General features: G+C 50.9%; 1 protein-coding gene across 5 annotated transcripts; it reads right to left on the reverse strand.

Moving 5' to 3' along the window:
* Positions 1-11,094: 11,094 nt before the first annotated feature.
* On the reverse strand, positions 11,095-24,248 carry SLC38A7 (solute carrier family 38 member 7). Of its 5 annotated transcripts, none has more exons than XM_037816322.1 (13): positions 24,206-24,248; positions 23,479-23,605; positions 21,128-21,214; positions 20,622-21,024; positions 19,789-19,987; positions 19,440-19,584; positions 18,402-18,500; positions 17,728-17,785; positions 17,440-17,554; positions 16,109-16,256; positions 15,372-15,571; positions 14,424-14,478; positions 11,095-13,118 (listed from the first exon to the last, which is right to left on the reverse strand). In XM_037816322.1, the coding sequence occupies exons 4-13, from the start codon at positions 20,889-20,891 to the stop codon at positions 13,016-13,018; spliced, it is 1,392 nt and encodes a 463-aa protein (XP_037672250.1). In that variant the 5' UTR covers positions 20,892-21,024; positions 21,128-21,214; positions 23,479-23,605; positions 24,206-24,248; the 3' UTR covers positions 11,095-13,015. The 5 variants fall into 5 exon arrangements, with proteins under 5 accessions (XP_037672250.1, XP_037672251.1, XP_037672253.1 ...); XM_037816323.1 differs by having other exon boundaries at positions 23,479-23,602; positions 24,206-24,224; XM_037816325.1 differs by lacking the exon at positions 21,128-21,214 and having other exon boundaries at positions 20,622-20,956.
* Positions 24,249-24,398: the final 150 nt, after the last annotated feature.

The following is a 24,398-nucleotide window of genomic DNA, read 5'->3' on the forward strand; positions in this document are numbered from 1 at the left end:
AGATTATGTGTATATATGAAATGCAGATGGAAAAGAGGAAATAACTAAAAATATAACAGGGATAAATAAATGAGAAAAAATATTATGTCTACCTAGACCAATATATTTGAAACCCTAGATAATGGATAAATTTATGGGAAAATGGAATGTAGGTCATTACATGAATGGATGAAAGGAGAAAAACAGCATGATTACACTAATAGATTCAGAAGAAAAAAATAAACTCTTGGGAAACTAAGAAGAGAAGGGAGCTTTCTTGACAGATAAAAGGCTATCTCTACTTAATGGAGAAAATTTGGCACATTCCCTTTATTTATTTATTTTTTTATCTTCATTTTATTGAGATATATTCACATACCACGCAGTCATACAAAACAAATCATACATTCAATTGTTCACAGTACCATTACATAGTTGTACATTCATCACCTAAATCAATCCCTGACACCTTCATTAGCACACACACAAAAATAATAATAATTAAAGTGAAAAAGAGCAATTGAAGTAAAAAAAGAACACTGGGTACCTTTGTCTGTTTGTTTGTTTGTTTCCTTCCCCTATTTTTCTACTCATCCATCCATAAACTAGACAAAGTGGAGTGTGGTCCTTATGGTTTTTCCAATCCCATTGTCACCCCTCATAAGCTACACTTTTATACAATTGTCTTCGAGATTCATGGGTTCTGGGTTGTAGTTTGATAGTTTCAGGTATCCACCACCAGCTACCCCAATTCTTTAGAACCTAAAAAGAGTTGTCTAAATTGTGCATAAGAGTGCCCACCAGAGTGACCTCTCGGCTCCTTTTGGAATCTCTCTGCCACTGAAGCTTATTTCATTTCCTTTCACATCCCCCTTTTGGTCAAGAAGATGTTCTCCGTCTCTCGATGCCAGGTCTACATTCCTTCCCGGTGGCACATTCCCTTTAAAAATTAGGAATCATTATTACTGTTACTGTTCAGCAAAAATATTAGCGGTCAAAACAAGAAATAAGACAAGAAAAGGAATAAAAGGGAAAGGATTATATGGGAAGAGACAGTACTTTTATTTGACAAAGATTTGACCAGCTACAGAAAGTCTGTCAGAATTGACAAATAAAAGAATTTGAGCAGCAGGTGGACCATACGTGATTAACTTAGAAAAACGAACTTGTTCAGGGACTGGGAGAGAGCATTGGGAAGTGACTGCTAATGGGTACAGGGTTCCTTTTTCAGGGTGATAAAAATGTTCTGGAATTAGGTGGCGCTAGATGATTGCACAGCTGTATGAGGAAAATAAAAAAATACTTTGAAAGGGTGAATGTTATGATATGTGTATTATATCGCAATAAAAAATCAACTGGGTACCTCTAATCATTCAATTAAATCAATCCATTTTTAATGAGCACCTATTATGTGCCAGGTGCTATTCTAAGTGCTTCTGATAAATTACTAACAAAACAGACAATGATCCTTGACTTCATGGAGCTTACAATCTGGTGTGGGGAGAAGACAATATAACTAAATACATAATAAATAGACAAATAACAGAATTAAATAGTATACTAAAAGGTGATAAATGCTGTAGGAAAAAGAAAAAGTAGGGTAGACAATGGGGATTGGGAGTTCTAGGGATAGGGAGCAATAATCAACTATAAAAATGAAAACTCCATTATAATTGCAACAGAACTATAAAATATCTAAGAATTAACCCTAATAGAGAATGTGAAGTACCCAAATGGAGAAAATCTCAAAACTATAAAATGACACAAAAGACAGTCATATTCACGCATGGGATAATTTAATATAAAGAGATCAACTCTCTCAAATCTATAAATGCAGCACAATTCCAAACATGATCCCAGCAGGATTTTCTAATAAAGAGAATGTATGAGTTATCTATCGATGTATAACAAGCTACCCCAAAACATAGTGGCTTAAAGCAATAAACACATTACACAGTTTGGAAGCAGCTAGCTGGTTTCTGGCTCATAGTCTCTATGAACTTGCTGTCAAGGTGGAAATTAAAATAGCAGTGAGATACCATTGTATACCTATTAAATTATATATTTAAAAAAATCACAATGTTGGAAAATACCCAATGTTGGTGACAAGAGGGGAAACAGGAAGCTTCCAGCTTTACTGGGAGCGTAAAGGGATGTCCTACAGAAGAGCTTTGGCAATGTCCCGTCTTCCCATTCCTGGGTTCCCCCCAGGAAAACTCTCAGCACAGATGCCTATGGGGAGCGTGTGAGGCCCCCCCCCCCTCCACACACACAGAGCTCCGTGTGGCAGCAGGCAGTGGACGATCACTGGCCTTCCTCGCTGGGAACCTGGGTGACTAAAAAGCAGCAGAATAAACCAAAGTTATAAATCCATATTCAGCAAAATCGAGTCCTAAGTGAAAGAAAGAGAGGAAGGGAGAGAAAGACATAGATGTGTAGCATGTACTATTTGAGTAAATTAAACACATAAAAGTACAAAATCTCCTTAAATATTTTTCAGTGGTGTATACATATCTAGGAACAAATTCGACTGGGTATCTTTGAGGAGTGGAGGAAATGGGAGGAAATGGAAAAAAACAAAAAGATAAGGATCTTGCAAACAAAAGCGAAGATATTGTACATGGACTGAGGAATTACTTCTAAATTACGGGTACCTGAGGTTCAAGGGAAATGTTTAAAAATAATAGAATTAGTTCATTTATTAGTTCACTAAATTTTAAATCAAAATATAAGTTATTTATTTGGCCGAAGAATCGGACCTAAGCCTGAATAGGGCTGACACCGGGAGAGGAGGCGGGGGCGGCAGCAGAGGTACAGCCGCGTTGTCTGCCCCCTGCCATCCCCCACCGTCCCCAGCCAAGTACAAAGGGATGGTCGAGAGTCGAGTTCTGTTTCAGTTTCCTGCTCTGGGGCAGAAGGGGCAGGGGACTTGTGGGAGAGCCCCCACTGGGGTCTGTCCACGCTCATTCTCAGGGTCACCACTGGTGAGGGGGTGCACACGCTGCCACCCCCACCCCCCAACCCTACCCCCAGCCTTTGGTCTCTGGGAGCTGGCAGAGGCTGAGTCCAGGTAGGGCCAGAGAAAACTGTGGGACTTCATCTCTGTCAGATCCAGGCATCTCTGTCCTTCCCACCACTTGCCACTCTCTGGCTGTCTGCCCTCCAGGTGACAGGACACGCCTCACTCATCAGCAGGGCCTGACAGGTCTGTGGCCAGCTTTTGGGCCTTCACATCCCACACCTTCAGCGTCAATGTCCATCTGAAAGCCTGTCCTTTCACAGCTGCCCATCTCTCCAAGAAACCTCCTTCAGCAAACTACAAGCATCTTCCTATAGGAGCCAACGAGTCACCCAAACTCTCACCAGAGGCATCTGTGAGTTCTTCGCGATGGCTGCAGACGAGGAGCCCCTGGAGATGGTCCTGCACCTCCTGCTGCTCTGTGAAGACAAGTCTGTGTCCTCCAACTGTGAGCACCCTAAGCAGGCCTGGGGTGGGCCTGGGGGGCTCTCCCAGCTGACTCCTCCCCCTGGGGTTGTGTATCACACATTGTCTGTGCTGGCATGTAGTATTTTCAGCTACTTTTTATTGTTATAAAATAATATAGTCCTGAATGGTTCCTGGGTTTTTGTATCATTTTTGTTTTGTTTTATAGGCTCCTCCCTGCCCCCATTCTCTTATCCTCCCCTTTGAAAATGAATGAACACCCAGTAGAGGAAGAAGCAGAGTGTGGGCCACTTTCACAGGCAGGGAAGAGCCAGGACAGAGCCCTGGTTCCAGCTGTCATCCTCCAGCTTCCTGGACACCTACCATGTGCAAGCCTGGCATTTATTCATGATGGGCAAATCATTTTTCACAAATCCCAATAAGTCTTGCACTGACTGTTTGATTTAACTATTTTATGCACCTTATCCAGACAATGTGGTAGATAAAGACGGCCACAAATTCTCTGTCATATAGCTCTTGAAGAGGTGAAGTCTAGTTCTCCTCCACTTGACTCAGCTCTGGCCCAAGAAAATGCTACAGAAGTGACATTCTGAGACTCCTATAGCTAAAAAGCTTCCACCAAGATCCTTTGAAACATTCACTCTTGGGACTCTCCCTCTCAGAACCCAGCCACGATACGGTGAGAAGTTCAAGCCGCCAGGAGATGGAGAGACCATGGACGGGTGTTCCAGCTGAAAGCTCCAGCACAGCTCCCAGCCAACAGCCAGAATTCACTGCCAGCCAAGTCAGTGGTGCATCCGGGACATTTCAGCCCAGCCGAGTTCCTGGACGACTGCAGCGCTAGCCAACACCACGTGGGTCAGAAGAACCACCCAGCTCATTCCTGCAAACCACAGAACTGTGAGAGAAAATAAATTGTTGTTGTAAGCCACTAACTGAAAGAGATGAGAAAACTAAAGTTCAGGTGATATAAATTCTTATTCTGCAGCTGAGGAAATTGAGTTCAAAGAGGTTAAGTTTCTTGCTGAAGTCACATAGCTAAAGAGCTGATGGAGTTGGGAGTCAAAACTTAGTCTCTGGGTCTCTACAGCCCAAAGTTTTACACATTCTGCTCTGGGGCTCCTCTCCATACCTGACCCCCACATTTTTCATAATTATCATTTGTTGAATGTTGTCTTAGTTTTCTAGGGCTGCTGTAAAAATGTACCACAAACTAAGTGGCTTAGAACAATAGAAATTTATTTTCTCTCAGTTCTGGAGGCTGGAAGTTACAAATCAAGGTGTCAGCTTGGCCAAGCTCCCTCTGAAACCTGTAGGGGAGATTCCTTTCTCGTCTCTTCCTGGCTTCTGGTGCTTGCTGGCAATCCTTGGCATTCTTGCTTGCAGCTGCAGCACTTTGGTCTCTGCCTCTGTCATCACGTGGCCTTCTCCTCGATACCTTGTCCAGTCATGTTGGATGGGGGCCACCCTACCCTAGTATCACCTCATCTTTACTAATGCCATCTGTAATGACCCTATTTCCAAATAAGACCACATTTTGAGATACTGGAGTTAGGCCTTCAACACACCTTTTAAGGGGACACAATTCAATCAACAGTACATGCTTACTGTGTGCTGGGCATTTTGCATACATTATCTACTCCTTACAAAGGTCTGGAAGATAGTGCATTGATTAGGATTCCATTTGGCTATCAGTAATAGACACCAAAAATAACAGTGGCTTAAACAAGATAGAAGTATTTCTCCTTCTGGAGAAATTTTATGGTTGTTATGGAAACTTTGGGGACCCAGAGTCTGTCATCCCTTACTGTGACCTCATTCTCATGGTCCAAAATGGTAGCTGCAACTCCAGCTATCACATCTGCATTCCAGGCAGGATGGAGGAAAGAATAATGACAAAAGAGCAAAGGAAACATTTCAGATGTCTTTTAAGGAAGGGTCCCAGAAATTGCCACAAGACACTGTTGCTTACATTTCATAGGCTGGAACTTAGTCACATGGCCACACTTAACTGCTGGGAAAGCTAGAGAATGGAGTGCCTGGGAGCCGTGTGCCCAGTCAAAAACCGGGAGTTCTGCTGCTACTGAAGAATGAGGAAGAATGCCAGGCAGTCTCTACCATAGCACATTTTGTAATATATGGATGAGCAAATCAAGGCCCTTAGAGTTGAAGTAACTTTCTAAGGCCTCATAATAAGTAACAAAGGTGGGGTTGCAATATGGCCTATATCCAATTTTTGTCTCTTTTTTAAAAATTAATTTTATGTTTCATTTTTCTTTTTTTTAAATCAAGCTAGTCATGCATCTAGTTTAAAAAATCAAGTGTTACTAAAAAGCTCATATCACACCTTGGTGGGACTCTGCCCACTTTGGTCTAGACCTATTTCCCTGACTCATCCTTTTAAGCTTTCTTTTGACATTTATCTCAGTAGTTTAACAATAATGTGCTTATAATGTTTTTTCTTGATTTAAAAGTTAAAAGCAGTAATTATTGACTAATGATTTAGCTTTTTCACACCTGCATCCTGAAGCCCCTTCCTCCTTTTTTTTTTCATGAGGTCATCACAATACCACCTTTGCAGTTAATCAGTATAGATACTATCATTGTCTATAGTAATAATTGTTCATTACATATTATTCTATAGTAATAATTGTTCACTATAATTGTTCACAAATATTGTTCACTACAGTGCTGAGTAGTTTACTATGATTACCTTCCTTTCTTATAAAACTTTTTTGTTTTTCCTGTAGTTAGTAATTGCCATATTTTTCCATTGGCTTGTTATCTACATACTTATTCAAATGCTCCAACAAGTCTGTCAATAATTATTCCAGATGCTTAGACTTATCAGATAGCCTCTTAGTTTTATTGTTTCCCCTTCTATAACTCTCCTTCTGCCTGCTCTAACCTAACTGACCACCTTTGCCAGCTGCCATTCTGGAACCACCTCATCATTCTTCTGGGGTTGAGTCTGTTTTCCTTGGATGCTTTGCATTCTTCTTTCTTGGTTTACAGCTCTATTTTGCTGAAGCATAATCTCCAGTGACTTTCAAAGAAAGGTTGCAGAGAATGCAAATTTTCCTTACCCTTTGCTTATCTGGAAATATTTTAATTTTAGCCCCACACTTAATTGAGATTCTGGATAGGTACAGAAACCTAGGGGCAGTGATCCCGGAGTAAAGAAAACTTTAAGATTTTCTCTTCATTTCCAGTGTTGTAAAATTTCATGACAATGAGTGGAGCTCTGAAAATTCAAATTTACTGGCTCAAATGTGGAGACTCATGTCTTTCAACTCAAGGAAATATGCCTGAATTATTTCTTTGATGATGTTCCCCACCCCGCCATCCCATTTCCCATTTTCTCTACATTTTTGGATCTTCTGTTATTCAGAGGCTGGATCTGGGCTGAAATTCTCATTTTTTTATCTTCCCGATCCCTTTGTCTTTTTGTTCTGCTTTCTGGATGATTTTCTTAACTATCTAAAACTCTTCTTTTGATTGATTGATTTATTTTTTTTTCCAATTCAGTTTTATTGAGATATATTCATATACCATGCAGTCATCCCCAGCGTACAATCAATTGTTAACAGAACCATCATATAATTGTGCATTCATCACCACAATCAGTTTTTTAACATTTTCATTATTCCAAAAAAATAAAAATAAAAATAAGAATAAAAATAGAATTAAAGAACACCCAAAACATCCCTTCCACCTATCCCCCCTACTATTCATTTGATTTTTGTTCCCATTTTTCTACTAATCTGTCCATACACTGGATAGAGGGAGTGTGAATCACAGATTTTCACATTGATTTATTTTTTAATTTGGCTATTATTCTTTTAATTTTCAGGTGCTAGCTCTTGTTTCCTTTTGCTTCCTATATTAACTCTGTTCCCTCTGAATTTCCTTTTTTTCAGATTGCGTATTTTGGCCTCTGTCTTTCAAGTCTGAAGCTCTTCACAAATCTCTCTGCAGATCCTTGGTTGCTCATCCGTATCCCAGGGGCCAGGCATTAAAACACTGAGTGGAAGCTGTGGGCTTGGTTGCAGCTTGTCTGTCAGCTGCGGCCACTACTGCAGGTTCAGGGAGGCTCCCAGCCTTTGCACAGTGTCTTTCCTCTGGTGTCAATTTTTCCCAAGACAGATCCTCCTACCTTCTGCCTGGGATATATAAAAATGGCTGTCAGCCTTCTGGGAGCAGGCAGAAAGAGACTGAAATCCCAACAGTTCAGCCAGTAGAACTCCTCCTAACAACCCTGTTTTCAGCCCCCAACCCTTTCCTCACCCTTCACCATATCTCCGGTCCCTGAGACAGGAGCCTCCCTGTTCGGTTTCTCCAGGGAACAAACTTCTCATTTCCCAGGGGGAGGCCGGAGCAGGGGAAGAGAGGGGACTTGGGGTTGTCCTGAGAAGTACAATCTAAGATGAGGATTCTTGTGAAATCAATTTATTGAGGGAGGGAGGAAAGCAGGACCAGGTAGGGGAAGTAAGTTAAACAATTGTGGTCTCAACCAGAGATTGGCTCTGGACTGAGCATGGAGGGAACTCAGTCCCACACTGAGGCTGGGTTGGGATGGGATGGGCTGGGACCTGGTGTACCCATCACTGACTGCGAAAGTAACTTCCCGGCTCAGCTGGACCCTTTCAGTGGAGGGCAGCTCAACCGCGAAGAGGACAACTGTGAGCCCCACGTCAGTCACAGCTGCTGGGGAGCTGGGGGTATCAGCCCAGTGAGGGGGTCTGGGCCAGTCTTTGCCAGCATCCATTCGAGGGAGGCCTTTCGAGCCCCTCCCCTGCTGGCCCCAAGCCTCACCCCTGCCTTCCACGTTTCCGACCAGGGGCATCTGCATTAAACTGTGACGTGGGCAAGATATAAACTATCACTGTGTTAAGCCACTGGGATCTTAGGGTTTATCTGTTACCGACAGCAGCATTCCCTTAAGGCATCAATTTCATTTTTAATGGGCAAATACCAACAGATTAATTTTGTGTCTATCTGCCCCAAAGAACTCAAAGTGTTTGGAAGACAAGGTATGTTTTTTCCCTGGCTCCAAGTCCCTGACCTCCCTCCACATCTTCTGAAATGTAAAAAAATTGTATCATAGCAACGAATTATCACCAAATCTGCATTTGTAATATCTATAGCTACATCTAGCACATTTACTTATACAATTAGTTTCTGTGATTATTTGAATGGAGGCCACCTGCCAGACTGGAGGCCATGACCTAGTTTAGGGGTGCCACTCAGATGTACCATTGCAGCAGGAGCCACAGGAGCCCAGTGCCCAGGAGGCCGGGGGTAGGGGGTGGGTGGTCGCCTCTGAGGTCGCAGGCTCTCCCCCCGCATCCACAGAAATTCTGCAAAGGTGATCTCTAATGACCAAAGTGGGAACTGCAGCTGGACACTCCATCCTCTTCCAGTGAGACGATGAACACAGTCCCTGCTCTCTGCCAGGCACTCCACACAGATTATGCCGTTTGTCCTCAGAGTTGTAATATCGACATCTACAAGGTGGGTGTCATCACTCCTCCTTTACAGTTAAGGAAAATGAGGTTCAGAGACGTGAGCTGACTTGTCTGAGTTCCCACAGCAGGAGGAATCACTGGGATTCTGCCTCGGGTCTGCCTGAGGGAAAAGCCTCTGCTCCGTGCACCTTGCTACTCAAAGCAGGTCCGAGGACAGAACGTGGGCATCACTGGGAGCTTGTTAAGGCTCCACCCCAGGCCTACTGAACCAATTTGTGTCTGTAAGGAGATCCCCAGGTGATCCAGTATGCACATTCAAGTTTGCAAAGCCCCCTGACTCCCAGGAGGTGGTGGGGATACCCCAGCCTCTATCCTCCTGAGAAGAATCTGTTTTCACATTTCTTTTGTAAACATGGCCTTTCAACTTATTTTTCAAGTACTTTCTTTCCATTGGTTGGTTCCCCTTTACCCTGTAAGGTAAATAAGGGCAGTGGTTGTCATGCCCATTCTGGAGATAGGGAAACAGGGGCCCAGAGGTTGCCACTAGCCAGCAGGTATCCCATCCTGTGAGGTGGGTTGGCGGGAAGACTGCTCCACGGATTCCAAGATCCAAAGCTGGGAGCTGGCATGGGGGGTGGGGTGGAATCTCCTGGGCTTGACTCCCAGACCCTTGGGCTCAGAAATCATCATGCTGGCTCTCATAAGTCCCCTGCTCAGTGGTTTCTTCATGCATGCCATGAGGGCTGCCTGGCTCCGATCATACTACCTCTGTGACCCTGTGCAGATATTTAACCTCTTAGTCTTTGTGTCTTCATTGAGTTGATGCCTCCAACTCAATGTAAGCTAAGTGCTGGCAAAATGTTAAGAACTCATGAAATGTTCACTGCTATTCATTCATTTGTTCAACAACTGGTGAGCACTTGCTGTGTGCCAGGCACAGTCCTGACCCTCATCTGAGTATGACTGGGGCAGAGGGGGAGTATGGTGGGAGAGAAGGAGCTTCAAGTGCGAGCACCATCTGTACCTACAAGTATGGTGAACATGTAGAGACATCCTGAGTCAAACGGATGAATTTGGCCGTTTGCAATGAAGTGTGCTTTTGGCACAGACGTAGCCTTTTCTCCCCTCTGCTGCTCTGGGGAACAAGCTTCCCCAACAGCCATTCACCTTGAGAAAGTGAAACCAAGTCTCCAGCTCTTGAGCCCTTGGGCGGGCTGTGGCCCAAAGCTGTCCCTCAGTCCTGAAGTGTTTCCTATTTGAAGGAGGGGTAGTATGGCACGAGATGAGCTAGTTTAGACTTTACCCTAAGGGCCAGGGAGAGCCACTGAAGACTCTCCTGGACCTCTCTGCTCTCCCACATCCAGGTGGTTTTCCAGCTGTATCAACCTTTCTCTAGTTCCTCAAACAAGTCATTTTCCCTTTCAACTCAAGCGAGCTTTCTGCCTGGAAAGGTCTCCCCTCCTCTCTTCGCTTAGTTTAATTCCTACTCATTATTCAGGGATTACCTCAAATGTTCACTTCCTCCAGGAAGCCTTCCTTGACTCCCCCAACAAGCTCTGGGTCCCCAAACATAACATGCTGTTCTCCCTTCTTGGCACTTGTCCCATTTGCAGGCACATACTTGTGTGGCCACTTGCTTACCATCAGGCCTCCTCACCAGATGGAGCAGAGCCCGTGCCTGTTTTGCTGATTACCTCCTGGCCAGCAGCTGTGCATGGTGACTGGCTCCACAACCAGGACAGACAAGGCCTGCTTGACACAGGTCTCCAGATAGATGGAGGGGTGAGTGCTCAGAGTCTGAAGCTCATTCCAAGATTGGAGGCCAGGGAGGGGCCTGCAGCCCAGGGCCAGTGTGTGGCGGTCACAGCAGGGCAGGGAAGAGGGGTGAGGGCCTGAGCCAAGGCAGAGGCAGCCATACTAGAGGCCGAGACAAATTCCCAAGTCAGTGGGGAAGGACTGGGGCTCCATAAGCCACTGATGGGACGCAGAAGAAAGGGAGCGTCAAGCACCCCTGGCAGGTTCTGGCTTGGTGAAGGCAGCATGATGGTGCCCGTCCCTGAGACAGGGGCCACGGTGTGTGTGTGTGTGGGGGGGGGGGGGATGAAGCTAAAAGGCCTTACCCTGTACCCCACTCCCCTCAGCCCTTCCTCTTCCTGTCAGTCGCCCAGACTCTGTCTCAGCAACAAACGCAGGCCACATGGCTCAGCAGCACAAGCCCCCTTTTATTAATGATCCTCCCTGCTCCAAGTGTGCACAAGGAAAGAAACGGTAAAATACCCTGACGGGGAGGACAGGGAGGGGATGGTGAGGGGGCTCCTGAGGTTAGGCCAAGAGGCCAGGTCCCGGCTCCTCTTCTCACTGGTCCCACTCTGTGCTATGAACCCCCTTCCACCCCCCTGCTGCCCCTCACTCCCTGAAATGCAGCACTTGGTCGCTGAGCAACCCTCCCAACTAGGCCATCTGTGAACCTTGCCAGAACAGGCGGTGGCAGGGCTGGTTCCATGTGGGAGGCTGAGGGGAAACAGCAGGAAGGCATCTGGCTCAGGCACCGAGAGGATGGGCACCAAGGGGGCACGTGAGGAAAGGCGGCTCATCCTGCCTGGGGCCTGAGCAGAGCCCGGGTCACCTCTAACAGCCTCTGCTTCTTGGACTGGATGCCTGAGTAGGGGGCCACCGGGGGGTGGTGGTGGTGAGGGAAGGTCCCCCCACCTCCCTGCTTCAGTGATTCTGGGCAGGAACGACCCAGGAAACGCTGGGTGTTCCAGGCGGACGAAGCCTGATTTGGTGCCTGGGATTGGCCAACGTGAGGGGGACAGCTGAGAGGCCAAGGTGGCCAGGGCGGGAGAAAGGAAGGGGGCTCAGCAGCCCTCCCCACCTGCCTGAGGCAACAACCCGGGGGTGACCTCAACTGACTGAAAGGTCCCGAGGCCAGGCCTGGGGCACGGGTGGTGCTGACGAGGCCAGTGGGAGCGGCTCTGGCACCTCCACTGACTTCCGTGAATGGGAGTGACTGAGCTACACAGAGAAACGGGGTGAGGGGTGAAGAGACGATACAGGGGGGTGAGGGTGGTGGAGGCAGAGCAGACAAGACCCAGACTGGAAGGGAAACTTCTAGGCTGGAGTGGCTGGACTCACGTTGCTCCCCGTCAACGACAACTGCTCTTTTTCTCTCTGGGCCACCATGCTGGGGGTGGCTGGAAGGGGGTGGGGTGTGGGGAGGGGAAGAGAAGCCATCACTAAAAGAGATGTCAGAAGTTCACCTTGATCCTGGCCAGCCCGGCCCACATGCACGGCCTGAAAGGTCCCCAGACTTCTCTACCTGTCCACCCTTGTGCCTGTGGAAAGAGAGGTCCACGTGGAATTCAAGAAAGAAAAGCAGGTTCCCCATGGGAAAAGCTAACAGCAGAGGAGGACTTACAGCACCGCGGCATGGGACAGCCCCTGGCTCCAGAGAGCCGGGCAGGCACCGTTTGTAAACATTAGACTTGGTGATGTCCTGTGGATGGAGGAGAAGAGGGATGCCCTGCCTGGACCACCAGTTTGGGGAAAGAGAGAGAGAAAGGGGGCCTGAAAGGCCTGGGGAATGTCAGCTAGCCCTAGGAAAGAGGTCTACCAGTCTCCGCTCGCTTGTATGACTTCAGTGCTACCTTCAGAAGCTGCTGGATTCCAGAGGAAGCTGCCACTGGCTGTGGCTGTCAATGGACCAGAGCCAGACTCTGAGCCCCGGGGGGACGAGCACAGCCCCTGCTCGGGACAGGCTGCTCTGTGGAGGACCAGGGGATGCCAGGCTGGGTCCTTTCTTTCAAAGCCTCCTGACTCTCTTCACCCATGGGTTACAGGAATGGAGAAGCCCAGAGCTGGGGGGCAGGGGAGGTTCTTCTGTGATGTAACACCTCTTCCTATCATCCTCAGCACTGCAAGGACTGGGGAGCAGGAAGGGAGCTGGGATTGAGCTGTCTAGAGTTGTGGGCTGATTTCACCCAGAACTGTCCCTGGAAAAGGAGGTCCAGATGCCATTCCACCAGTAGACAGGAAGGATGCCAGACTTGGGGCAGCCCCACATTTTTAGAAGATGCTTCCTGGGTCCAACAGTGAAGGCCGTGTCTTCCCTGGGACGCAGTGGTTAGGCCAGGAGATCCACAAAGATGGCGTTGGCAGTGGTCTGGCCGAAGATGAAAGCTCCCAGGGTGACCAAGAGGACTCCGTAGCTGACCAGCGCCCACCAGCTGCAGGGTCAAGGGCGAGAGGGGCCTGGTCAGTTATTCCATCCCAGGACTCTGCAAGCTCTGATATATCAGCTCATTACAGCAATTACTTCTGCCAGTGCTGCCTGTTTGTAGAGCACTTCCTACCAGCCCAAGGACTTTTCTATACGCAGGTGTGTAGGGCAGGTTGTGTTAGCCCTAGTCCACAGGTAGGGAGACCAACCCCTAGCGGGAATAACTGACTGATCACCGCAAGCCAAGGGCAGGGCCAGGATTGGAACACAGGTCTCCTGATGGAAAGATGTTCAGGAAAATTCAAGGCACTTGGGGCATGATTCATTTCATTAAAGAGGAAAAGAGAAAAGCACAGACATCTGCAAATACATGTGTCAAAAAATAGCAAGGGGTTGATAGCTGGGTATTGGACTCAAGGATGATTTTTATTTTCTTTTTCAGACTTGTCTTATTTTCTAAGTTTTCTATAATTAGCAAGTATTTCTGGTACAATAAAATTTTCTTTTTTTTTCTTTCCCAAAGTGCGTGATATGTTCTGAACCTCTTACAATTCAGGGAAATGAGAAAATTAAAACCACAGTGAAACGTTTTCCACCCATCGGACCAACAAAACTTAAAAAGGTTCACAGGCAGTACAGGTAGATGTGGGGCAAGAGCCTGCTCGCCCACTGCTGCTGGGGCTGCACTCAGTCCCGCCTGACAGGGGCAAAGTAAAAACAAGCCCGTCCTGGGACCCGGCAAAGTTCTAGGAATTGACCCTACCCAGATCCCTGAATGTGTGCTCCAAAACGCATGTGGATGATGAGGATATCCACATTCAGGACACATTCGTACAACAGAATATTCTGCAGCCAATAAAAAGGAGAGAAGCCAACCCCTCTGTGCTGACCCAGGACGACCCCTAAGACATGCAGGTAGTGAAAAAGAGCACGGGGCACCACAGCATGTCTGGCATGAAGCTGCTTTCAAAAAAAAAAACTATACACGAAAGACCTGTTTGCAGACACACGTGCAGAGCTATGGGCACCCAGCCCTGTGGAAACGCATGAAGTGGGTCTGAGAGCAGGAAGCCGTCTCTGGAGAAGGATGAGGTGGCAGGAGGGCTGTGGGAGAAGAGGGCCTTTCACTGCGTTCTCTAAAGTACTTCAGTGCATTTGAATTGCTACAACTAGCATGTTACTTATTTTTTCCAAGTATAAATAAAACATTTTTTAAAGGCGCAAGTCTCCTGATCCTCCCTATTTTGAGGTCTCCCTAAGGTCCCTTCCACTCCGCCACTGCCCCAGGGGACCATGGGCTGGGCCCTCTTACCTGGCCGGCTTGACCTCCTCCATCTCGGAGAGTTTCGCCTGAATGAGGCACAGCCCTGGAAGAGAAGAGGTGGCCCCGAGAGCCTGAGTGGGCTCCTCAGGCCCAGCCTCCCCCAGCCCACCAGGTTCCAGGAGGCAGTGGTGGGAGATGGAGAAAGGCCTCTGTCCTCTTCTGGATACTGCATTTCTGCCCCCTCACTCCACATCCACTGAGGCCTGGCATCGGCCCCCACCCCCTCCGGGCATCTGCCAAGCCCCCCGGGAGCTGCACCTAAGACTCCGAGCTATGGGGCAGCACAGGATGGTGACACAGGGGTGGTTGCCTCCCAGGGCCCCTCCCAGTGCACTGCTAAGCAGACCTGGCCCCCTTGCTCCAACAAAGTGGCAAGGACTTTCCAGGTGGCACCTTGGCTAGAAACAAGCTGGGAACAGGTGGAACCCCTGGCTGGAGAGGACACCTGCAGCCCTGGGTTAGCCCGTGATTTGCCAGGGATCTGGTGGCAGACCCATGTCTGGAACTCAGGCCTCCCGACATCCACGTAGGGTGGTGCCACCAGACCCATGGACAGACCACAGACTGAATCAGCCAGATCCCTGTAGTCAGGGAGTAAGAGATCCTGGAAGCAAGTACTAAGAGTAGAGGCTCCAGACCCAGACAGCCTTGGGTTTGAAAAGTTTTGTAACCTACTAGCTGTGCTTGTTCCCCTCTGGGAAAATCTGTTACCCTCTCTGAACCTCACTCTCCTCATCTGTAAAATGGAGATGATAACTCCATCTTCCTTAGAGAAGATAATGCTCAGACAGGGGTTGACACAGAGCTGGGGTGGTGAGCAGCAATAAATGCTCGTGGTTACTCTCCTGGCAGCTTCTGCATGAGCAGGGAGCTGGGGCTAGGAGGCCCCGGGATCCAGTGCTGTGGGGACCGGAGGGGGGGCACCGGGGTCCGCACCTGGGAAGACGAAGATGAAGCAGGCGGCCAGGCCCCCGATGACCGAGATGACCTTGCCAATGTCCGGGATGAAGAGTGCCAGCAGAAGGGTGAGCAGGAACCAGGTGAGTGTCTGCAGCACCCGCCGCCGCCGCTCGCGCCCCACGTCCTCCTCCACTGGCATCCCCTGGTAGCGCAGCCACAGGCCCTCGACCACTGCCCTGCTCACATGGAGGGGGGCTCAGAGGAGCCCCTGCTGACAGGCCCTCCCGCCTCCCGGCAGCGAGACCCCTAGCTGTGTGGACGGTGGGTAAGGGACTAATCGCTAAGCCTCAGTTTCCTCTTCTGTAAAATGGGCCATAGAGCTCTCTCCCCAGGGTTACCACGGGGATGGGGTGAGAGGATGAGTGTCAAGAGCTCAGTGCCTTGCCTAGCATAGAAGGTGCTCACCACGTGGAGATGACTCTCTCTCTCTCTCCTTAAAGGGAAGGGTCTGTGCCACCCGGGAGGATGGGTGTCCATGTCAAAGCTCTGGAAATAATCTGGACTACAGACCCATAGAATGTTCTGGTGACTCTGGGACAAAGGGGGCCCCTGAGACTCAGCTCAGGGTACTTCGGGCCCACCCTAGGCAATGACACTTTTCTGTAGATAAAATGTGTCCCATGCAAGGCCAAAAAACCATGTCCAAAGGGTTTAGTGGGGTCTCTGAACAGCTTTGGTAAGAGGGGCACCCTAGTGGGGAGGAAGGGGCTCACCGCCCGCAGAAGTGCAGGATGGGGTAGGAGGTGAGCACGCTAAGGATGATGAAGGCTCGGGCAACGGCCACAGCCATGTCCTCCGAGGGGTAGGACAGGAGCACGTCCGGGTCCACGGTAGCCCCAAAGGTCAGGAAGCCACAGATGCCTGTGGGTGGGGAGGAGAGGGTTGGGTTCGGGCAACGCCTGGGAGCTGTGACCTGCACCTGGGTGTGTCACTGGGCAATCAGCGGGCAGGGAGCATGCCACGGCAGCTCTGGAGAGGGTCCCGAGGCCGTCAGACACCTCACTCCCTGACCTCCCCCCTGGAAGCCACACTGCCACCTCGGATCTGGGACATGCCTGGTGACTTCCTGTCTCAGCCACTGCACTAAACGCTCCATCTGTCCCAGATCATCATGCTACCCTCAAAGCCTCATTTGGGTCCCAGGTCAGACGTCCCCTCCTCAGAGAATGTTTCCTGCACAGCCTGTCCACAATGAGCCCTCGCACCAGCCTCTCTCTAGAGCTCTCGTCCTTCTCTCCTGTCCCTGGCTTCGTCTTCAGAGGCCAGAACAGAGCCAGGCAGCACTGAGGACCAGCTGTGGGAGGAACAGAGCCCACGGGGCCATTTTCCCTCGCTATCCTGTCTTGCTCCCTCCTCCAAACCATTCTCCACAGAGCGCCCAGCACCGCCGTTCCCCAAGCCACGTCCCTGCCCTAAATCTTCCTCCCCAGCTCCCCACAGTCCTCACCAGGTGCGTCAGGCCTCTGACCTCACTTACTCCAGCCCTAGGGACTGTCTTTCCGTCCCAGCCTCGGGACTCTGCGTTTTCTGGTTCCTCTGTCTGGAACGTTCTTCCCCAGGTCTTGGTATTCTGGCTCCTTCTCTCCGTTTGGACCTCCCTTCAGGCCCCGTCCTCAGAGGAGCCTCTGTGAACTCCCCCAAGGTCACCCACCCAGTCACACTCGCATCTCCCCTGCCCCACTGCCATCAGGATTCTCGCCACTCTCTGGAATCCCTCACGCATTTTGTATTGTCTGCTTTCGTCTGACTGTCTCCCCAGCTAGACTAAATTCCACGAGGGCGGGGCCAGGCTGATGACAGCTCCACTGTGTCCCCGGGCTGAGAACAGTTGCTGGCACCTGCCTGGCATTGCTTCAGAGCTGTGGAATGGACGGATCTCTCTCTCATCTTGGCCGGAGGAGGCCTGAGACAGCCCAAATCCAAGTCAGTGCCTGGAGGTGTTTCCCGTGCTGGGAGTGCTCGCAGGGACAGCTGGGCCAGAGGACGTGGGGACTCGAGGGAATGTGGGAGCACCCCGAGCCTGGTCCTCCGAGGGAGTACTCACCTGTGCCCAGGTAGACGGCAAGGGCTATGACCATGGCGGCCGTCACCACCCCGCCCCAGGTCTTCACCTCGGGCCGCTGCACGCTGTTGAAAACGGGCACACTGCTCACGTGGCACTGTCAGGGGGAAGGGCAGGGCCATGTTGGGTAGGTGACCCCAGCTCCACTTCCAGAGGGAGGCACCTTGGGGACCCCAGGGAAAAGGGGCAAGTCCTGGGGTCCCCCCATCCTTCCTGGAATGTGGGGTCCATCCCAGGGTGGGGGTGGGGTGGGGACCTTGCAAATGGCACCTGAAATCCGAAGCAGATAGTGGGCACGGCATTGAACACGGCTATCCAGGAAGCTGGCCTGCAGAGAAACACTGAGGGAGCTGCTGCCTGTGGACCCCTCACAGCCACCGACCATCCCCACATGCCCCCTCCTCGCTCAGCACCCCATGGCCTTCACCAACCAGAATTCTATGCATTGACCCACATGCATCTGGGAACCAGGAAAGGAGACACCTGCATTTCACAGGTCAATACTCCAAGGCCCCTCTTGGGACTAAAATCCAGAATTCTGAGATCCTTTTGCTTTTCTGGTTTGTCCTTTTCAAAAAAGGAATTTTTTTTTTAAATGACAACACAGATTCATTCTCATATAGAAGATACAGAAATTACAGATAAGCCCAAGTTGGAAAATGTCCAATCACAGCCTGGCTGTCTCCACACCCTGAGGTCCAGCCTCATGTGGGCTCATCTGTGGGATGTTAGTGGCCAGGTCTCTCCTGCCTCTGCCTCTCACCTTCCCTCCTATAAAAAGAGACCAGGACCCCTCACCTTCTTCCTACAATGACTGAACCAAGCCCCAGGGAACTAAGCCTTGTGAAGCGCAGCTGCGTGGCCTTTCGCTGCCTGACCCAGCACTTGCTGGGGCCGACGGAGCCAGCTTCTGGCCCAGATGTCTTCCGAGGGCCCTCACCCACCTGCTTGAGATGTCCCCGGGGACCATGTCTTTGTCTGGCCAGATGTATTTGATGATGATGATGGCAGTGACGTACCAGGTGCCCAAGACGCTCAGGAAGCTGCCAGGAAGGAGAGGTTGAGCATCCTTATCCTCCAGCCCCAGCTGCCCCTTCTCGGTCACATCCCAGGGGCATCCTCCCTCAGCTCAAGTGACCTCAGGGTCTCCCAAATAACTAGGGGACTATATCAAGCAAGGACTCAGGAAATGCCAGAGAATTAAGTTTCAGAGAGACTGCCATAGCTGGGAGGGAGCTGGACAGTGAACAGGAGACAAGACTGACATTTCTGTCCACAAGGAAATGTGCTAGTTCACCTCCACGGCTCAGAGACCACAGCCGAGAGCTGGGATCTAAAGCCCACCTGCTCCTTCAGGCAGAGCAGCCCAGACTTGGCAAGGGCTGCAAGCAGGGCATCCTCTAAGCCTGGCCTTTGAGGATTAGGAGACACTGGGGGCAAAAGGGCTGAGAGTCCAAAGCCTGGAATGTTAGCATTAAAAGAGACCTTTCAGACTGCTTAGTGTTGCTCCTTCATTTACAGATTGGAAGCAGCCCAGGAGATGGTAGGGCCTGGAATCCCATTGCTTTTCAGAGATAGAGCCAGAAAGCTGGTCTTCTCCCTTCATGCCAAGCTGCAGGTAAGATGCTGCCAAGCTGACAATCCCAACTGATCAAAAATCTCAGCCTCCCGGGGACAGCCAAGCCCCAGGCCAGCAGACTGCCTTCACACTCCTGACCACTGCCCGGGCCTTCTCTGCCAAGGACATTTAGAACCGAGTCTCTCACTGATACGAAGGGCTGCTGTCCCCTTTGCTGCCAACAGAAGGGGACATCTTACACTCGAAGGCCTGCAAGCCCTGGTTCTGCCTTGTCCACTGCTACTCTCCCAGAAGGTGAGGAGGCATGGGTGGGTGGGATTTCCCAGCAGCTCTGTGCCTGCAACCAGAGCCTCTGTCAGGCCCAGACTGGGCCCTGAGCCATGCAGGGGTGTGGCCTCCAAACCTGGCGTATTTCTGGAAGCCGATCTCCTTGGGGATGGAGAGGGGCAGGATGAAGAGGAAAGAGGTGAGGCTGATGGTGAACTTGCGGTCTGTGTACCAGGGGCCGCTGTTGGCCCCCTCCGGCGTTTTGGCCACCACGGCTATAACTGCACAGGGAGGAAGGAGGGAAGTCACGTGGGCTACCCTGGGGTGCTGCCCTCCTGCTCTGCTGGGCCTCAGGACCTCTGGCTCAGGCAGGATTCCCAGAGGCATGCTGGGCCCAGGCGAGGCCTTGGGCAGATGCCCCAGGCTCTTCCACTACCCCCAGGACCCCAGGGAAGGAGGAGGGAGGCCCTGAGGGGGAGCCTTACTCTTGTCTTGCTGGTCTCCGATGATGATGAGGAAGGCGATGCAGGTGCCGAAGGTGTAGACGGCGATGGCCACCTCACAGAGCACGCCTGTCAGCTTGCCACACACGGCCCACACCACCTCCTGGTAAGTCCTCTCATTGCTGGCCTGGGAGCAGTAGGCCAGGATGACGAGGCCACTGATGATGAAAACCAGCATGCCCTGAGGGGGAGGCAGAGAGCAGGGGAATGGGGGGTGGGAAAGGCCCAACAGCGGCGGGCATCTGGTCCCGGCCAGCATTTATGGGGCCCGGGCCCAAAGCGGGTGGGGTGGGGGTGGGGGTCTCATCTGGCAGGGCAATTTTAATAGATGGCTGGAGGCTGCCAGGTTAATATTTTCTTTAAAAACAAAAACAGTTTTATGAGAAATTTCAGATATTCACAGTTTAAAGAGAATAGTAGAATGGACTCCCAGGTACCCATTGCTGAGCCAATCTCATTTCATCTATTCCCCCTCCTGTTTCAGATTATGTTGAGGAAAATATTTCAGTCTATAGTTCTAAAAGATAAGGGCTCTATTTTTAAACGTAACCAGAATATCACGGTAACACATAAAAGTAAATATGCAGTTAATGTTTCAATTGCCCTGATTGTCAGGGAGGCTTTAAAAGCCTCACGCTGGCTCCGAGCAAAGAATGCCAGAATAGATTAGTCATGCCTGCCTCATGCTAGGGAGGGGAGGGTGGCGGCACGTGTGCCACCTCCCGACCATTCCAGATCCAAAGGCTCCCTTTTGAGGCAAAGAGCCCAGACCCAGTGCCTGAACTGTATCTCTGCCCTCCAAGCAGTGCCCTTACCATTTGCAGCGTGATGCCGGCTGCCACGCCCCCCGCAGTGCTGAAGGCTGCTGGGAAGTTGAGCAGCCCTGCACCCAGGCAGGCGTTGACCACGATGAAGATGGCCCCAAGTGTGGACGTGGTGCCTCTGTCTGGACCCCCAGGGGAGGACACCCCCTCCACCTTGGGGGCTGTGTCCACACAGGGACTCTGTAGCAGGCGGGCCCGCTCCCCGGCGTCCGTGCTCCAGCCCCACTCGCCATGGTTGCTGTTGATGCTGAGCTGGGCCATGGCTCCGAGAGTCCTCCTCCTGCAGGGTCTGCAGGTTCTGACTCACGGCCGCATGCCCGGGACAGCTGAGGGAAGAGTCAGAGCTGAGCCGGAGGGCAGCACTGGGTTTTTCGGAGCTCCAGCTCTTCCCAACCTAGATGGGACAAAGGCAGCTATTACTGATGCAAATCCCACCTGCTTCAGGCTTAGAGATCCATAGGATAAACAGGACAAATATAAAAGAGAGGGACACTAACCTTCAGCACTAGAGGTAGAGCAAGGCCAGGCACTGGGACAGGTGTGTCACAGATGTTATCTTATCTTTCCATCCTTAAGACATCCTCCTGGTCATGAGATCCAGAGAGGTCAAGTCACTGACCCAGGTCTCCCATGAGCAAGTGGCAGAGCAGGATTTGGATCCAGATCTCTCTGGCTTCCCAGCTTGTTTCCCCACAAGGTCCCAAGAGCAGCCCTCATACAGAACCCTGGGCATTTCAAGGCATCACAGCCTGGCCACCTTGCTCCAGCCCAGTCTAAACTCCGGCCAGTTCTCCCTCCTCCCCCACGGCAGCGCTCTCCTCCCTCTCCCCTGCCCCCACCTCTGTAACTGTCAGGTCTGGGTCCTCGGGAAACAACGGATCATTGATAATACTGTGCTTGGAATGCTCTCAGCCCCTTTCAGGCCCCAGTTCTTTCCCCTTTCCTCGGACACTCACTCTACTCTCCTTGGAGCCTCCCCCGGGGCCCAGCACTGCTCAGGCTGGCCTCCTCTGAGCATTCTCTCTTGTGTTAGCATTTCACGGGCACTAGGCTTGCTCTCCTGGGCTGGGCCGCAAGGCTCTGAGGCTGAATGTGCGGTGTTTATTGTTACTACCAACTGCCATCGCTGCCGCTATGGAATGCTTTATCTCATTCAGTCCTCACTGTGGGTATGACTGTGGCCATTTTACCAAGGAGGAAATGAAGTAGGCTGAGTGCTCTCCTCTGGGTCCCATGGTGGTAGGTGGCAGAGGTGGGATTCAAACTCAGGCCTGTGTAACCCCACGGCATCCATCTGTTTGTACCTGCCCCACTCCTGGGACTAAGACTGTCCCTTGGGGATAACTGAATTCAGTAGAGAGGCTGGTCACCTGAATGATTCTATTCATTCTCTACAGGTGAGTTACAACTTTTTCTTTGGCCACAGTCCTCTTCCTTGAAAAATGGGAAGAAGCTTGAGATGCCCTGAGGAGCTCAGCCCTGAGAAAATGATCTTCAGTGTCCTCAAGGTTCAGTTCACAGCCACCTGAGACCCTTAAGAGAAAGACAGCCTTAAACAGCCAAGTCCACCCTCCACCCCCCACCCCCAGGAATTAAGAGCAGCTCTGAGCAGGGAGGGGATGTACTCTGGGTGCTGATTAGACTTTGAAATCAGAATCCTGACACCTCTACTTCCCAGCTGTGTGCTCTTGGGCAAGTCACTTCATCTCCTCAAAGCCTCCCTTTCCTTTTCTGGAAAATGAAGATAATGACAACATTTACATCACAGGTTACTGTGGGGTGTTTGTTAATGTTGGTAAGGGTTTGGCACTCAGTAAATGGTCACTGCTGCTGTTATTTTTGCTAAGGGCCCCCTGCTCACTACCCACTCCCACTAAGCCTACAAATCCTCAGCCATGAGCAAGCAGAGAGTAGAATCCAGAACAACACCAGTGTCTGCTGCCACTGGTAAGGTAACAATGAGCACGAAGGCCATGGGACAGCGAATGGGAAGAAGAGTCACATCCAAGCTAGATTAAAAGGGCAGGGGCCGGAGCAGTGAGGAGCTAGGATGGGTCTTTCCCACAGGCTGTGTTGGCTTGGGCCACCACACAGCCTCCTTTCCTCAGTCTCCCCTTTCTGAGCCCTGAACCCAGGCTATTCATTCAAAACTCTGCGTTTTACTACTTATCCCTCCCTGGTTTATTATTCTTTGCCGCTCGTGGGGAAGAGAAGGGGACTGACCAGATTCAGCCATAATGATTGACCCAACCACTGTCCATCAGGGGCTGATGTCCTCAGCCTGCTGGGGGTTTACAATGACTAACAAGGCTAGGCTTCTTGGGGAGTCAGACGCTTCCCATTTCTCCTCCTCATGATGGACAAAGCTGGGAATCCTACACTCATGGGAGGTAAAAGGGAAAGTTGGGGTGCTCTCAGACACCTATCACCAAGCATACAAGCAAAGCACACAATGCCAGAGGAATCACCCTTCTGCTGGCTTTACAATCAGAATGGTCAGTCAGATCCCACAGGGCTTCCTCTTACGCAACCTGCCACCCAGCCAGCAACTCAGCAAAAAGGCAAAGCAGAACAAGGCAAAGGTTGTGAGCAGAGAAGGCAGTCCCGAGACCCCCAGGGTTCCAGCACGTATTTGCAGAAAGGTCTGCAAAACTGGTGATGCCAGAACTGGAGACCACCTCCCCCATCCTCCTCATGTTCCCGACACAGAGATGTAGGGTACGGGGTGACTCATTCAAAGTCCCAGAACTTGGTGTGGCCTCCTGACTCTCCTGTGGATCTCAGAGGCAGCGTGGCCCCACTTTGTACAGACACACTGCGTTGGTCCAAGGTGTCTCAGCCAGCTTACCTGTTCTTCCCACCTGACTGGCTATAGTGGAGGTGGGGGCTGCCCCATACAGCTTCTTCTAAGAAGTGGGATCCTCACTTCCTCTCTGGTCCCATTTTCTTCTTTTTCCAGAGTACCTTAAAACCTGCTGTCAGTGGAGAGAAGAGTTTGGTCTGTTTCTGTGCTAGCCTCAGCAGGCCGTAGGGGGAACTGAACAGCTCTGCTGCTAATTCATGGTGCCAGATCAGATAAGGAAACACGCCCAAGGAGGGAGAGGGGCTAGCTTGGTGGGTAGGTGGCAGAGCCAGAACTAGAAGCCCGATGACCACATGCTCAGGCCAGAGCTGTCACCATTGTAATAGACCCCTTAGATACCACCCTGAGTGGACTCCCAGTCCAGCCTGAGGGTTCCTGGAGCCCTGAAATACAGGGGTGGGCTGCACTGGGAGGTGGATCGGGGCGCACTTGGGACGGGGAACGGTCCTCAGGCCTGAAGTGAGGCGGGCGAGTTATTATGGGGTAAACTGGGTGGGGCTCCGAGACTCGACCCGGCCTAGGACCAGCTGGAGACAGGCAGGGCTAAGGCGCGGCGGAGCCCGCGAGACAGAAAACAGGCGTGGGGCCGCGAGGGCGCCGGGCTCCGGAGCTCTGCAGGGAGTGGGCCCGAACTCTGACGGGGTGCGGTTGGGTGGGGGGTCCGGGAACTTAACGCTTCCACCCTCCCCCACCTCTACCTCCTTCCACCTACCTACGATGCTTCATTCCCGAGCCGGTTGCGGAGACACGTGAGCATCGATCACATGACCGTTCCGGGTTGGGCGGGCCGCGGGGCACGCTGGGAGTTGTAGTTTTTCGGTGGTGTCGCCTAGACGACAACTGCTCGCTGAGTCCCCAACGGTACAGCATTACCCTGAGCCAGCCTCCCGCCCCGCCCGCCCGTG

This window comes from Choloepus didactylus, chromosome 22 (genome assembly GCF_015220235.1).
Source record: "Choloepus didactylus isolate mChoDid1 chromosome 22, mChoDid1.pri, whole genome shotgun sequence".
Lineage (NCBI taxonomy): Eukaryota > Metazoa > Chordata > Mammalia > Pilosa > Megalonychidae > Choloepus > Choloepus didactylus.

Excerpts from the sequence above, each read along its gene's own strand:
- SLC38A7 (XM_037816325.1), bottom strand. The coding sequence starts at position 20,891 with ATGGCCCAGCTCAGCATCAACAGCAACCATGGCGAGTGGGGCTGGAGC. Across the intron at positions 17,786-18,401 it reads CCCGGGGACATCTCAAGCAG|GCCAGCTTCCTGGATAGCCG; the intron begins GTGGGTGAGGGC and ends GTTTCTCTGCAG. Across the intron at positions 14,479-15,371 it reads CTTCATCTTCGTCTTCCCAG|GGCTGTGCCTCATTCAGGCG; the intron begins GTGCGGACCCCG and ends CTTCTCTTCCAG.